The sequence below is a fragment of the Peromyscus eremicus genome, chromosome 3 (assembly GCF_949786415.1).
Source record: "Peromyscus eremicus chromosome 3, PerEre_H2_v1, whole genome shotgun sequence".
NCBI classification, from domain to species: Eukaryota; Metazoa; Chordata; class Mammalia; order Rodentia; family Cricetidae; genus Peromyscus; species Peromyscus eremicus.
The window spans coordinates 59,261,899-59,276,654 of record NC_081418.1 but is presented as its reverse complement, the minus strand read 5'-3'; the positions used below and the strand labels follow the sequence as shown (position 1 = coordinate 59,276,654).

Genomic DNA, 14,756 nt, shown 5'->3' with positions numbered 1-14,756 from the left:
CAAATTGGGGTTCTGGCTAGCAGGCAGGCAGGCAGGGAGGGGATGAAGTAGCAGGAAGCTTACAGACACTGGGCTGTGTGTTCTCTTGTGTAATCCTCACAGCATCCTTGAGATGCAGATACCACTTTTTATCTCCTAAGGACGATGAAACTGAAGTTCAGAGAAATTAAGACTGTTTGTTCCCTGGCTGAGCGGTTGGTGGCGCACGCCTTTAATCCCAGCACTCAGGAAGCAGAGGCAGGCAGATCTCTGTGAGTTCGAGGCCAGCCTGGGCTACAGAGCGAGATCCAGGACACCAAAACTACACAGAGAAACCCTGTCTGGGAGACAGGGGGACTGTTCTCTGAGTCACACAGATCGAAAGCACCAGCGCTTCGAGTGGAGTTCGCGCCTGTCTGACCAGGGCCATGTCATGCTGGTCTACTGCGTGCCATGGATTGACAATGACACCACAGAACTAGAAGGTTCTACACAGTGAAAACTTAGGTTTCCAAACCACAGGTGTATGCACATGAACCCATAAGTTCTGGGGTCAGGTGTAATGTGGGAAGTCTCCCACCAGCCAAACTGATTGATTTCCACAAATTTGTTTCAATGCTTACTTGGGATGCTGAGGTTTCTTTCTTTTTCTTCAGAACTGGGGGTCAAAGCCAGATCCGTGTGTGTGTGTGTGTGTGTGTGTGTGTGTGTGTGTGTGTGTGTGTGTGATGGGTGCTACAGTATGTGTGTTTGGAGTCAGAGGACAATTTCATGGAGTTGGTTCTCTCCTTGAACCTTTATAGGAGTTGCAGGGATCAAACTCGGGTTGTGAGCTTGTGTGGGAAGCACCTGGACCTGCTGCTCCGTCTTGCCAGAGCTGCCTCCCTCTCCCTCTCTCTTTGTTTTTTGGCAGGGGCTCACCATGAGGATACAGCTAGCATTGACTCAACAGTCTTCTGTCTGCCTCCCAAGTGCTGGGATTAAAGGTGTGCACCACCACACCTGGCCCTAAATTTATTTGTTTTGAGATAGCATCTCACTAAATTGTCCAGTCTGGCCTTGAACTCACCCTGTAGCCTAGGTGGGTCTTGAACTTTTTCACCCTCCAACGTAGCTGGGATGATAGGCTTGCCTCACTAGGCCTGGCAAGGGTGCTGAACTTTTGAGAAAACGCTCATGATGCAGGGTCTTCCGCTGTGAGCCACACTCCAGTCCCATGGTGGACATGGCTGTGTTTGTGGATTTGACCCCTTGGCAGCAGAGAGGTGGGACCGATTTTGCCTTTGGCTGTGGCATGGACGTTGCCTTCTCAAGTAGCATGGACCTTTTTGGCCCATGCTGACTTCTTTGAGAGACTCCCGAAGAGGCGCTGTCATGGGATCTTAAGGCCACCTAATCCAGCCATTTGGGTAGCAGGTGGAGAAGTCTCATGGCGGAGGTCCCATGACCAGTGTATCCCTGGAGGGAAGGGGCCTAGAACCCAAGTCTCTGTGCAAGCTCTTGCCTTCTCCAGGTTACTACTCCAAATGGGGGCAGTGACCCAGGAAACCCTATGCCAGCTGCTACTTCCACCCTTCTTTGTTCTCACCTAGTTTCCATGGGGATCAGATAACCCCCAGTGGCCAACAGGTTGGCCTAGGCCCTCAGCTACCTGGGGCCCCACTTACCTTGGCATTCTAGGTTGAGGGTAATGCAGACAGATTCTTCAGCCTCTCTGTCCTCTGCCTTGTGATAGATACAAAGTCCCTCATGCCATCCTTCTTGTCTGACCTGGGCTTCCTTTATGTGTGTGTGTGTGTGTGTGTGTGTGTGTGTGTGTGTGTGTGTATTGGTGCGTGGGGGCATGTACAAAGTCAGAGGAGAAATGTGCCAATGCCACCCAGTTTTTGTCCAATCCTTTCCCAGGGTGTCTGCCCGGGCCAGCCCTGGGGGAGTAGGTCCTCGGGCTGCAGCCCCAAGGAGAGGGAATGGCTGGGGGAGGAGGCAGGGCCTTTTGCTGGCAGGCGCCGCTAAGGACAGCTGTGCTGTGTCGGAGCCTCTAACTCAGCTCTGTGCAGTCTCAGGGTCTGGAGCCAGACAGCCCCATTATTTAGTTGCTGGGGCTGCTGGGAGGTGGGGAAGCTAGACTGGGGGAGTATGGGTGGAGGAGGAGACATAGTGTGCCCGGTTCACTGGCCTTACGCTGATGCCCCTTAAGTCAGGCCCAGGATCAGAGGGGAACTGTGAACCGAACCCTGTAGTGCAGGTCTGGCAGGATGTGGCATTTCTGTGGAGGCGCCTCAGACAGCAGGTGCTGGCTGGGGACACACCTTGCCCTACACTGCCGTAGCGGGAGTGGGGTGGGGTGTGTGTGTGTGGGGGGAGGTGGGGTGGGTGGGTGTAGGGGAGATGTGGCTCTTCCTCTCCCTGTCCATTCTATTGTCTCTGCTCTTTGTTCCCCCCTCCGCCGCCTCCTCCCCACTCTTGTGCCCCGCCCCCCACTGCTGTGCCCCGTCCCCCCACTGCTGTGCCCCGTCCCCCCACTGCTATGCCCCGTCCCCCCACTGCTGTGCCCCGCCCCCACTGCTGTGCCCCGCCCCCACTGCTGTGCCCCGCCCCCACTGCTGTGCCCCGCCCCCCACTGCTGTGCCCCGCCTGCCTACTGTGCCCCATCCTCTTGGCACTTCTCCCTCGCTACGCTCAGGCCTCTCTGCCTTTGTCTCCGACCTGCCTGTCTGGCTCTGCCCTTTGCCTCCTTCCCCCTTTGTCTATTTCTTCTGTACCTTCAGCACCGTGGAGCCTTCTTCTTGCTTCTTTCCCTGTCTCCCGTGTCCTGTTTACTCACCCACAATTCCCAAGGCCTTAGTCTGAAAGGCTTTATCTGTCTCACCATACCTCTGACTGTCCTGTCCCTGTCTCTATGTCCCTGTGTCCCCAGGAGCCTGTGTGTGGGTGGAGATGGGGGGTGTCTCTGGAGAAGAGTCTATTGGCTTCTTCACTCCAGCTGCAGGCCAGTTGCCACGGCAACAAGGTCAGAGGGTCCCCCCTGCTACAGCTGATGCTGTGGCTGAGGGGGAGGGGTTGGGACCTTCGGTCCAGGCCGGCTCCCCAGGGTGCTGCGACTCCACATTTGCTATACCGCTGTACCCTGATTCACATCCTGCTTTCCCAGGTGTTCAGGTACCAGTCACCAACCTCTGGGCATTCCACTACCCACTGTAACCCAGGCCTTTAGTCCTGGTTTTCTCTCTTCCCCACCTTCCCTGTTCACTTAAATCAGAGGTCCTGCTCTGCCACTGCTGTGGCCAGCTTCTGTCAGACACTCTCCGACCCCCATCCCCCAGTCATGTGGTGTCTGAGTTGGTGAAAAGATGCTTTCTGTGAAGAGGGAGGTTTTGAGGGGAAGGCAGAGTTCAGAGGTCAGTGTCTAGCTGTTTCTATGCTCTGTGCATGGGACTCAGCCTGGAGCCGTCTTAAGAGAAGCCATGGGCTTAAACTTAGGGCTTTTCCCATAGGGCCAAAGCCATTGGAGTGTTTACCCCCACTCTTTTGTTTTGTTTTGTTTTGTTTTGTTTTGTTTTGTTTTACTCTGTAGTCCTGGCTGTCCTGGAACTTGCTATGTAAATCAGGCTGGCCTTGAATTCAAAAGAGACCCACCTGCTCTGCTAGGATTAAAGGTGTGCTCTGTCTTGGGAGCACAGATATTCTTGTCACCCTGGTCGGGATGGTACAGTCTGGAGCCTGGGGCAGGTGATTGTCTCTGACTAGGCCTGCCTCCAGCTGTCTCTGCTGAGCACTTTTCTCCCAGATGCCCTGTGTTGGGCTGCCTTAGGCTGCTGGGGGCTTCCGGTCTATGAGGATAGAGGGGTGCTGGCTCCTCAGAGCCCCTGGGCCTGGACAATATCCCAGCCTCCTGCTCCTGTGTGTGGTGTCTCCAGAGCCCCAGAGGAGCTATGTAAATATTTGTGCCGAGCTGTCTAGGTGGAAGCAGAGTTGACAGTGGCCGTGGGCTCTGGGGAGGGGGACTGGAGCAGCAGGAGAGCCAGCTCAGCGGTGTGAGATGGGGTGAGCTCGGGTGGCTTCCTGTGCACTGTGATCTGAGAGTTCTGAGGAAGCCTTTCCTACTCAGCATCCCTGGGGGGCCTGACCACCTCTCCCAGAGAACATCTGCTGGCCTAAGAGTTGCCCCTCTCCTCTAAACCTGCCTTCCCACTTTGTGCGCACTCAGGAGAACAGTGGTGTTTGGCCCCATGGGTGAGGAGGGAGTGACAGACTTCTGTCTGACATGCAGGGAGATCTGGGGTCAGGGTCAGAGAAGAGCTGGGAGGGATGCTGGAATACATAGCAGCTCAGGAGGGTCCCAGTGACTGTTGATGCCTCTTATTGTCCATAAAGACCCCTGGGCTGTGTGCTGGGGTTGGGCACTTGTAGGCGGGTCTAGAATTTCCCAGCAGGCTGGGCAATATCTTGCCTTTATTTGTATTTACCTCAGTCTGGCCCTGGATAAGTTTGTGGTGCCCATCATCCCAACTAGGCTGAACGATTATTTTTATCTACATGCCTAGCACGTTGTAGGAGCTCAATATCGGCATATTTTTGCTAAATGAATGAGCAAACCGGGCAGTACTGTGTGGCAGAAGCCTTATTCTTGGCGTTGGATGACTGGGGGGCAGTTTCTAACTTGATTATGAACTGTATGGCCTTGGGAAAATTACTTCTTATCTTTGGGCCTTAGTGTCCCATTCTGGGAAAAACCTTGGGATGATAGAGTGCTAGGGTGGGAGAGGTGGTGGGGAGCCAGAGGAATATCTGGGTGCCCTCCTGCTTTGCTGAGTGTGGGAGGTCATGTGGGCCTCATAGCCTCTTCACTCAGAGGGAATGAGAGGAGGCCTGAGAGGGGAACAAAGCTTTGGCAAAGTCAGCTGGGAGCTGGTGGCTCTTGGTAGCACTTAGGTACTCCCAGGTGACTTCATTTCGTAGTGGGTAAATGGTGGTCCTTGCAGCCTTCTACTGGTAAAATTTCTCAGTCATTTTCCAGGAGGGGAAACTCTTGCTTGCAGAGGCTAAGGGACTTACCGTGCAGGTGGGGACCTGAATGGGACCTCTGGCCCAGTTTCTCTCTACTCTAGAGCACTGTGTGGTCTACCTTTGTATAAGCTTCTCCTGGGGTCTGATGAGCTCAGGGCCTCAGGAGGCCTGAGCTTGGCTGGAATCTGAGAGCTTTGGTGGCTTTTGTTTCTAAAGTGGATCAAAGCACTTGTCCCCTGCATGGTGGGTTGAGGGCATTTCCCAAACAAGTACCAGCACAGCAGCATGCCATGCCAGGGCTGTCTGCTTGTCACTCAGCAGGCATCACCTCATGGTCACAGGTAATACTGTGGGAGTAAGGCTGTCTGCTGCGTGGTCCTCACAGCACCTCTGCCTGTCCTTCCTTTCCCTGTCTAGATCCCTGTAGGCTCAGCTCCTCAAATTAGTGAGGCCCCAATACTCACGTTAGTGTTTTTCTCTTTTTCTTTCCTTTCCTTTTCGACTTTTTTTTTTTAATCTCATTTCTCAGTTCGGTGACACTCCTTACAGGCAGCCATTCAAATATACTCCCTATGAATATGCTGTTCACATATGTTCTTGCAAATGTGTATTTTGACTGGATAGATGCATATGGATTTAATTTATGCAAATGGTATTGTGCTGTGTATTGCATTCTAGCACTCCCTTATCCAGGAGCATGACTTTATATACAGGTGGGGAGCCACTGAGTGTCCAGTCTGTGCTTTCCCATGCTGGAGCATGTTTTCCTTGCTCACTGTCCCAGTGAAGGACCCCAGATAGTCTTCACCTCTCTGCCACCAACAGCAGTGCCACATTGAACGCTCTCTTACACAGTCCCTTCTAGACCCGTGTGAGGCTGTCTGTGGGCTGCATGCCTAGACATGAAGTTGCTGGAATGCAGGCTATGGGGCTTCTTAGCCAACTGTTGCCCCACTGCGCACCTGAACAGCCAACCCTGTTGTCTGCCTCCTGCGTGGAGACTCCCATACTCTCCCACCTCTGCCAACTCCGCCGTCATCTCCCTTTCTAATTTTTGCCAGTCTTTGTGGGCTTGTTGCTTTAGTTTGAGTTCCTTTGACTATTTTGTAGGTCAGAGTATCTCTTTTAGGCTTGATAGCTGTTGGAGCTTTCATTCCTGTCCATTGCTTGATTTGTATCCTTTGCTTTTATTATCTTTCCATGAGAATGTTCTCTTTTGTTCCTGTGGATTTCCAGGGGATGGATGCTTGGGTGTTCTAGAAATACAAACAAATACAGTGTGTATTTCCTATGTCAATTTTTTGTTTGAATTGTGAATATCTTCTCCCTCTTGGTCTCTGTTCAGCTAATACAACAAAGATTCTTAGTTTGGATACAAACGGATCATCGACTTTTAGTTTTGTTTGTGCTTTTGAAGTCCTACTGAAGACCCGTTCCTATGCAAAGGCTGAGGTCCCCACAGGTCCTCGTCTCTCCTCTGGCTCCTTGGTCTCACCTTCCTCAGCTGGGTGTTGGATCCACCCTGAGCCCTCCCTGGATGTAGTGACAAGTAAGGATCAAGTTGTACTTTTTTCCATGTAAGGAGCCAACTTTCCCAACACATCTAGTCTGTTTTTTTCCATTGCCTTGTGGGGCACCTTTAGCATAGGTTACTTGGCTGTGTAACCATGGATCTGCCTCAGAACATTGCATTCTGCCCCAAATACCCATCAGTTTGTTCGTCAGAACATATAAAACAGCAACAAAGCACAACACTATGGTGGTTACTGTGTCTCAGGAATCAAAAAGGTGAAGTCTCCCACTTTTTAAATTTAAAAAGTAGTTTATTTATTTATTTATTAGATAAGATCTTATACTGTACTTGGGACTCACTATGTATGTAGTAGCCCAGGCTTGTCTTGAACTGTAGCAATCCCACTGCCTCAGCCTCCCATGGGTTTGGATAATAGCAAGCCATACTTGGATTTTTTTCCTTCTTCTTTTTAACTTTCATTTGTTTATTTTAATTAATTGATTTATTTATTTTTGAGTCAGTATCTCTCCATACATCCTAGGCTGGCTTGGAACTCACTATCTTGCTTCTGCCCTCTGCGTGTTCAGATAACAAGTGTGCCTCACATGCTGGCTTCACTCGAGCCTCGATCAGAATTAGGTTTGGTCTTGTAGGTTAGTTAGAAGAATTAATAGTTTTATAAGTTTCAGTAAGATCCTGGACCATCTCTCTATGGGCCGGCTCATTTCCATACACTTTATTGATCTAAAGTTTTGTTCTCTTACCTCTGCATTTTTGGTCACCCATAGCTGCTCCATAGTCATTGTTATTGAAAAAGAGACTATGTGGCTGGGGGCATGGCTCAGTGGATAAAGTGCTTGTTGGAGAAGTGTGAGGACCTGAGTTTGCATCTCCAGAACCCGTGTGAAAGCTGGGCGCGGTAGCATGTGACTGTAACCCCGTGCTTCTAGGTAGAACTGCAAGTGGAGACAGAAGAATCCTGGGAAACTCGTGAGCCAGCTAGCCTGGAGTGTGCAGTGGTAAAACAATACCCAAGGTTGTCTTCTGACTTCCACATGCGTATCATGGCACGTGTGCATCCACTTACACAGATATGCACACACACATGCACACAAAGATAAGGACAAAAGAAAAAGACCTTTAAAAAACTTAATTTACGTGTGTGATTGTGCACATCATGGTGCTTGTGCAGAGGCCAGAAGACAGCTTCGGGGGTTGGCTCTCTCTTTCCGTTGTTGGCTCTGGGGATCAAACTCACCTGCCTGCACAGCAGGTGCTTTTCCCCTGAGCCCCTCTGCTGGCCCCTCCCCGTTTTCTGAAGCCTCGGACTCACTCTGAAGCCAAGGCCGGCTTTGAGTGCTGGGGTTTCAGGTGTGGACTACCGCACCAGTACGTCTTGTTTTCTGACCCTGCTTTCTGATTGTTCGAAGCTGCGTGTTTCGTGACTGGTCTACCTGGTGTAGCTCTTTTCTGTTAACTTTGTTGGTTCTCTGGGGAGATGACTCTGAACCCCACAAATAATGCCAGTTTTCACATTTGTTTGGGTCATGGTCATATGTTTCTATTTTTGAATGGGCTACCTGACTTTTCAGGAGACCTTTACTGACAAGGGTATTTGCTATGGGTGTTTCACAGTGTCCTATGGGAGGGCAAGCCAGGAGGAATCGTCCTCTTGACTTAAGGATCAAACAGCTGTGCCTGCTCTAAGGCCAACGGCAGAGCCTTATTACAGCTCTTTGGGTCCTCACCGGTGTTTGGGGAGCCAAGATGGAGGACAATTGTAGGCGCACAGAACCCCAGAAAGGGCAGAGACCCCAGGATTGTCCCTCTGATGAACAGTGACAGATCTTGCCCCTGATGCCCTTTGACTGCTGCAAATATGGGGGTCAGAGTCACAGTGAAGGGGGCAGAAAGCAGAAAGGGGCAAGGCTCAGAAATTGAACAGCTGACATGGTTCACTTAGGTTCCAAGTGACATCTTGTTTGGTAGTAACTGGTGACCAAATGTAGTGTTGCTTTGGGAAAAACACCTGAATTCCCTTGGTGGCTCTGTCTGTCCACACTCAGAATGGGGGGTAATCCTATATTGAAAGAGTGGCCAATGCCCTTGAGTCTAGAGGGGAGGTGAGAGGTAGGGTCACAGTGTGTTCACACTGGCCCAAACTGCAGGTCATTGGGAGACGCCCCAAAGCTATGCACTCAACACTTGCTGTGAAGGCAGTTTCTCTGGTGCAGGTTTGGATGCTGGGGTTGAGGTTACTCACCCCACAAGCCAGCTTGTGGACATATCTTCTTCAAAGGGTGTGGTATGGGATGAGTTCTCAGAGAGAAGCATCCATGTGGGCTGATTCAGTGAACCCTCTGCAGAGCGGTCTGGGAGGGATGAGGATGGGAAGAAGTGGGAGGTCAGCAGCATGAGGGTGTTGCTGGGGCTGTGGATATAGTGGTGCAGGCAGCTTTCCCCACCATCTTTTTAGAAAAATATTACATACACAAAATATGTATATATGTGTGCGTGTGTGTGTGTGTGTGTGTGTGTGCGCGCGCGCGCGTGATGGTATGTTTAAGTAGATCAGAGGACAACTTTCAGGAGTCAGTTCTCTCCTTCTATCATGATGTTGGGTCCCAGGGATCAAACTCAGGTTGTCAGACTTGGTGGCAGGCACCTTTACTGACTGGGTTCTCTCTCAGGGACTTTACCTTCTTAAGGCAGAGGGCATGACTCTCACTTATAATCCAAGAGGTGGCATAGCCCCAGGACCCTGGAGTGCAGCCATCTTGAGCTTTCCTGGATGAAGGTTGTCTTTTGAGGAGTTGCAGTCTGAAGAGATGACTTAAGCATGCCATAGCCTGTTGGTTTTAGCAGGAAATTAGATGCCCACAGAGGCCCTGGCCCTACACCGAGATTGTTGGCAGGTTCTGGTTGCAAGGGTGGTGGAGGAGTGCATCTGGAGGTGATTTGGAGTCTGGCTTGTGGCTTCCCAAACCTGCCTGTCAGAGAGTACCCCTAGGATCCCCTACAGCTCAGTTCCCGGATTCAGGAGCATAGGATTGGTCTCTTAATCTGATACACGTGCTATCACACAGGGACACACACTCATTGACTGGCTGCCCTCTCAGACTCCCCCATCCCGTCCCTTAAGCCTGCAATATCCCTGGCCGTCCCTAGCCCCCCTGGCTGTCCATGAGAGTGGTGTTAGCGACACGGTGGCCCTTGGCCAGAAGCGGCTCCCGCTGCATCTTCCTGTCGCCGCCACCAGGCTAAATATAACCTGACACTGCACAGCCCTGGGCTGCTCCTCCGGAGACAGCCTCTGCCTGGGGGGCGGACAGGGCCAACCGCAGCCTCAGCCTTCCTGCCCTCGGTGTGACTTTGGGCCCATTTTGGCACAGCTCCTTCTGCTTGGAGCGGGGCAAGGGAGGAGACCAGGATGAGGGTGCTAGAGGTCACCTTCCCTGCAGGGACCTGCTACTCTGCCTCATTACAGCTCCAGATGCTGCTATAAGGCCATCTGTCACCTCATCTGGCACCCAGAGCAGGAATCACTTGTCCCCGTGGTACCCACAGAGAGCCTAAGTTCAGAGGGGTGGGTTTGTCTGCAGCCACACGGTAGATGTGAGGGAGGGCAAGGGTCCAGGTCTCCAGATTGTTCGGGCCGAACATCTTAGTTTCCCAGGGCACATGCACTGCTTTGTTAGTTTTATCTTGCTCTTTCTTGTCCAGCTGCCAAATTAGGGTCCCACTGAACACCTGGCTCAGTCGGGTAGGCACCAGGGATCTCTTCTTGGTCACTTTGTCCCAAATGCTTCACTTGTGCTGGCATGTGCAGTGAGACCATGAGGTGGTGGGGAAGCCATGAAGCGCGCTACTGTACAGGTGTGCCAGGTGAGATTCTGACCTCACCAACTCGCCCAAGGCTGCTCAGGTCATCCGCAGGCCTCCTCTTCCCAACCTGCCGTAGCTTCAGCAGGCCTGGGCCAGTGGGACCCAAAGGTGGGAAATTAGGTTTTGGAGCAGTGGATGGGTGCCTGACCTAGGTGGGTGAGGATACCAGGCAGGGTAATGTCACTCCAAAGTGGTCCCCTTAGTGTGACTTGGCACCAAATGCAAGGAAACAGGGTTTGTAGTCTGAATGGGACATTTTCTGCTGTCAGAATGAGCTGAACCTGCTGCACTAGGGTTCCTTCCATGCCTCCTCTCTTAGTGACCTACAGTGAGCAGCATGACTCTGAAGGCTGCTGGGAGACTGGCTGCCCTGGGGGGTCAAGACAAAGGCTCTACCAGGTTCCATAGGTAGATAGTGTCTAGCATGCCTGCCAACCCTGTCCTTATTTCTATCCTGGGGTGTCAAGGACAGGCCTAGACTAGGCAGGGAGGCCTTGTCACCCAGAATGGGGGCTCTAAAGCCTGGCTGGAGCTGGCAGGAGAAGGGTGTGTTTTGGTATTAGTCACTTAAATCAGACTATCCCAGGGGCCAGTTGCTAAGGTTCATCTTTCTGAGTATGCAGAGCTCTCTTTAGGCCAGGCTCCAAGCCTGTCGTATCCTATGCCATTTCATGCAGACTTTGGCCCTGTGGAGTAGATGTGATCAACCTTGTATGACAGACAAGCACTCTATAAGGTGACTGGCCCACAGCTTGTGCCACCTCCTCTTTGAGAAAGAGGATGAGGTTCCCTGCTTGTCCCCTTTCAGCATCCCCCAGTCCCATCCTTTCTGGAGTGCTCCTAGAGCTTCCTGCCTCTTGAATGTGGGCAGTGCCTGCCACAGAGTGGCGCTGGGTGGAACTGCAGCCTTGCCGAGCTCTGGCCCCAGGGCCCCTTGAGCCTGCCTCGTCCTTGAATGAGCTGGATCACTGGTGGGATCTCAAGCAGAGTGGGAGCCGGGGAGGAACAGAGTAGTGTCTGGGGTCCTGAGGCTGCGTAGAAGCTAGGTAGATAGGCAGTATCCTAGGCTCCCTGGGCACAGCCCAGCCACTGGGAAGCTGACTGCCTAGGCTGACCACAGGCTATCTGTTCTGGGCTAGTACCTAGCTTCAACCACCTGTGGGCCCTGCCCTGAGATCGGCTGTCCTTTTACCCTCAGGAACCTCATTCATGCTTTTAGCCAACTATGGGGTGGGGTCCTATGGGCAGGCCTGGTGAAAGAGCTGGGATTGGAGACATGTTAGGTCACATAAGACTCGGCCAACTTGGCAAGTGGGATGGTACCTCGAGGGCCCAGGCATGTCTCCATGCACGGTACCCCGATCTCTGTTTCCCTCAGTGAGAAGATAGGGCTGAGGGTGGGAGGTGTCACATTTTTGGAACAACCAGGCCTTTGACAGGATATTTGAAAAGAAAAATTCCTTGAACATCAACAAAGGAGTGTCTGGAAGTGGGAAGCAGCCTTGTGCTGGGAGAGGGGCGTGTCTTGACGGTTCTCGGGAGAATTAAAAACAATTATTTTGAGATTCAGGGACCTGTGATCACCATCTAAGATGCAAGTCTGAAGTAGCCATCTGAGAAGTAGGCTATTTAGTTTCTCTTGCTGAATAGTTTGGGCTGAAGTGGGGATAGAGTGCTAAAGAGTCCAGGTCAGAATTTCTTGGCCTCTTTTAGGGACAGAGCCCCTAAGTCATCGGGAAGAGCCAGAGTCATCTTGGTTCTTGACTCCAGGCTTCTTTGATACATGTCCTGGTGAGCACAGCGGCTTGGGGCCTAGATCTCTGGGGCTCTGGGGTAGGTGCTGGGGTCTCCCAGGCTGTGGTCTCTTGGTCTCCTCCCTCTCCATAGTCCTGAGGAGGCCAGATCCTGCTCAGGCCGCTGCCGGCCATCACCATATTAGGGCATAAACTCCAGGCTGTCTGTCTGGGTGCCAAACGGCCTCCAGCTGGGCCCAGGCCACCCCCTCTCCCATGCAGCTTCAACACCACAGCTGTGTGTCAGAGGCCGGAGGTCAGGGGACAAGAGCAGCTGCTAAAGGGACACCCAGGCAGAGCTCCTGAGCTCAGGGCCCCCGGGTAGGGGCAGGAGGGCCCTGGCTATGGTGAGTGCAGGGTTCTTGGGTGGGGCAGAGAGCTCTTGACTGCCTCCTCCTGAGTCTTGCCCTCACCTCTGTACTGGTTTGTTTGAGTGGGTTTTGGAGGCTGTCATTTCACTGGAGAGGCCACAGCTGCTAGAATCACTTGTCTGCTGTGGTCTCAGTCACCTACCCAGCATGTCTGCACTGTGGTTGGTCAGTGTCTCCCAAAGCCAGTCCCTTCACAGCTGGCTGGCTTAGCCACAGCTTGCACTGTTCCGCATCTTTAGTACCCACCTCTCAGGCTTGGCTGACAGGCATCAAATGAGTTCCAGGTTCCGTTCCTCCCACGACTCCAGTCACCACCCCTCCTGCACACCTGGGCCAGGGATCAGGGTAAAACGGGGAGGGACATACTGCAGATGGACCAGCCTAGGGAGGTTCTGGGATATCGAGGTAAGGAAGGCAGAGGTTGGGTTGATAGGGTTCTCCTGAGACCACGTGACTCTTCACTTGTTTTCCGACCTCCTCCTTCCTGATTTCCTCTTCCATGCCACTATTGCTGACACCACGGTCCATCTCTGGCTTTCAGTGCACATTAGTTATTCTAGGTGTTGGGCCCTTCAGAAGGGATGTGACCACTGGCAGGCAGAGAAGTCAGATGAGCCTAGGGAAGCCTCGATGATGACGGACAGGAGATGATGACCTGTCTGGGTCCCTGTGAGAAGACCAGGATGTCATTGTGCCTTTCTGATTCATCAAGGAGGGCTTCCTGCAGGTGGGGCTTTTAGCTTGACCCTGGCAGGGGTACTCACTCTGAGTCCACCTCAGTTCAGAAATCAGCACGGAGGGCATTGGACTGTGTGTTCCTCAGTGAACCCAAGGGAACTGGCAGGCTGGTTTGGCCTGCTCCAGGGGCTCTGGGGGAAGGAGAGGAGTCGTCAAGAACAAGAAGGTGAAGAGAGATACCAGTGTTTCTCAGACTCTGGTGAGGGATCAGTGTTCTTGGTTTCTGCATGTCTTAGTCCAGAACTTTTATGGCTCGGAAGACTGTATGCTTGGAAACTGTGGCAGTCCCAAAGTTTTTGAAACTTTTGATTTCTAGTTGCATACTTATCTCGTGGATCTACACAATGTCTGGGAACTAATCTAAAGAGAACAGAGGCAAGGCAGATATCGTAACCAGCCATGTATAGTGTTCACACGTCAGGACTTGCTCTACAAGTTTGAGTGACTACCATTCCATTCTATAGAAGAGGAAAATGAGGCACAGGGACGTTGAATAGCTTTTTTTTTTTTTTTTTTTTAAAATGTGTATATCATTTAGCAGCAGAGCTGGGACGGGGCCCAGAGATTCTGGACTAAAGCATGGGGTCCTGCCCTTGAAAGAGGGAAAAGCAAAGGCACATTGAAAAGGTGGGGATACAGATGAAAACACGGAGGAAGAAAGGATCACAGGCCAGAGAGAGAAGGGGAAAATAGGAAAGAAGGCTGAGAAGTGAGATGGGCGGTGAGGTGAGCAGACGGAGTGAGGGAAGAAATGCAGACTGGCTGGCACTCCGGCACAGCCAGGTGTAGGAACAGGCTGGGCTCTAGGGGTGCGGTAGAAGTGGATGGGCCCTTTTGGGTTCAGAGGTCCTTCCTGGTCACTTCGTGTCATACCCATGTGGGGAGGAGGATCTGGTGTCACCATGGCCCCTGCCCTCCCTCCTCTGCAGGGAGCTGCTTCCTGTGCCTGGTGGATGTGGTGCCCGTGAAGAACGAGGATGGGGCTGTCATCATGTTCATCCTCAACTTTGAAGTGGTGATGGAAAAGGACATGGTAGGGTCCCCAGCTCGTGACACCAATCACAGGGGGGCCCCCACCGGCTGGCTAGCCTCTGGTAAGTGCAGCCCAGCTACTGAGCCAGCTCAGGAATATGTGGTCTTGTTTCCCTGAGCTGCCCACAATCTTGGTTCTGTGGGAAGGGAAGTAGGATGTATGTGTGAGGGTGCAAGGAACAAGGAATAACCTGGTCTGCCCCACCTGGACCAGGATAGACCAGCCCCCGTGCAGCAGCAGTGCCTAAAGTCACAGGCCCTTCAGGCAGAACCCGTTTTCTAGCCTTGCCTCCTGGTTCCCCACCTAGCACCCTGGAGGAATAATGGGTGCTTGCTGAAGTAGCACTAGCCATCGGCTCATTAGAAAGCTCTGTCTCATAGACTCAGCTCTCCTGTGGTCTGGCCAGCTCCCAAGAGTGGAGGTTAATGGAGGAGAGG

The 14,756-nt window shown here is 52.3% G+C and overlaps 1 protein-coding gene across 1 annotated transcript in view; it reads left to right on the top strand.

The window, feature by feature from the left end:
* Kcnh2 (potassium voltage-gated channel subfamily H member 2) overlaps positions 1–14,756 on the top strand; it is a 32,355-nt gene that overhangs the window by 4,149 nt on the left and 13,450 nt on the right. Inside the window, exon 3 of the mRNA XM_059257709.1 lies at positions 14,216–14,380. Within this exon, the coding sequence (XP_059113692.1) occupies positions 14,216–14,380 (165 nt within the window). The remainder of the gene's footprint in view (positions 1–14,215; positions 14,381–14,756) is intronic.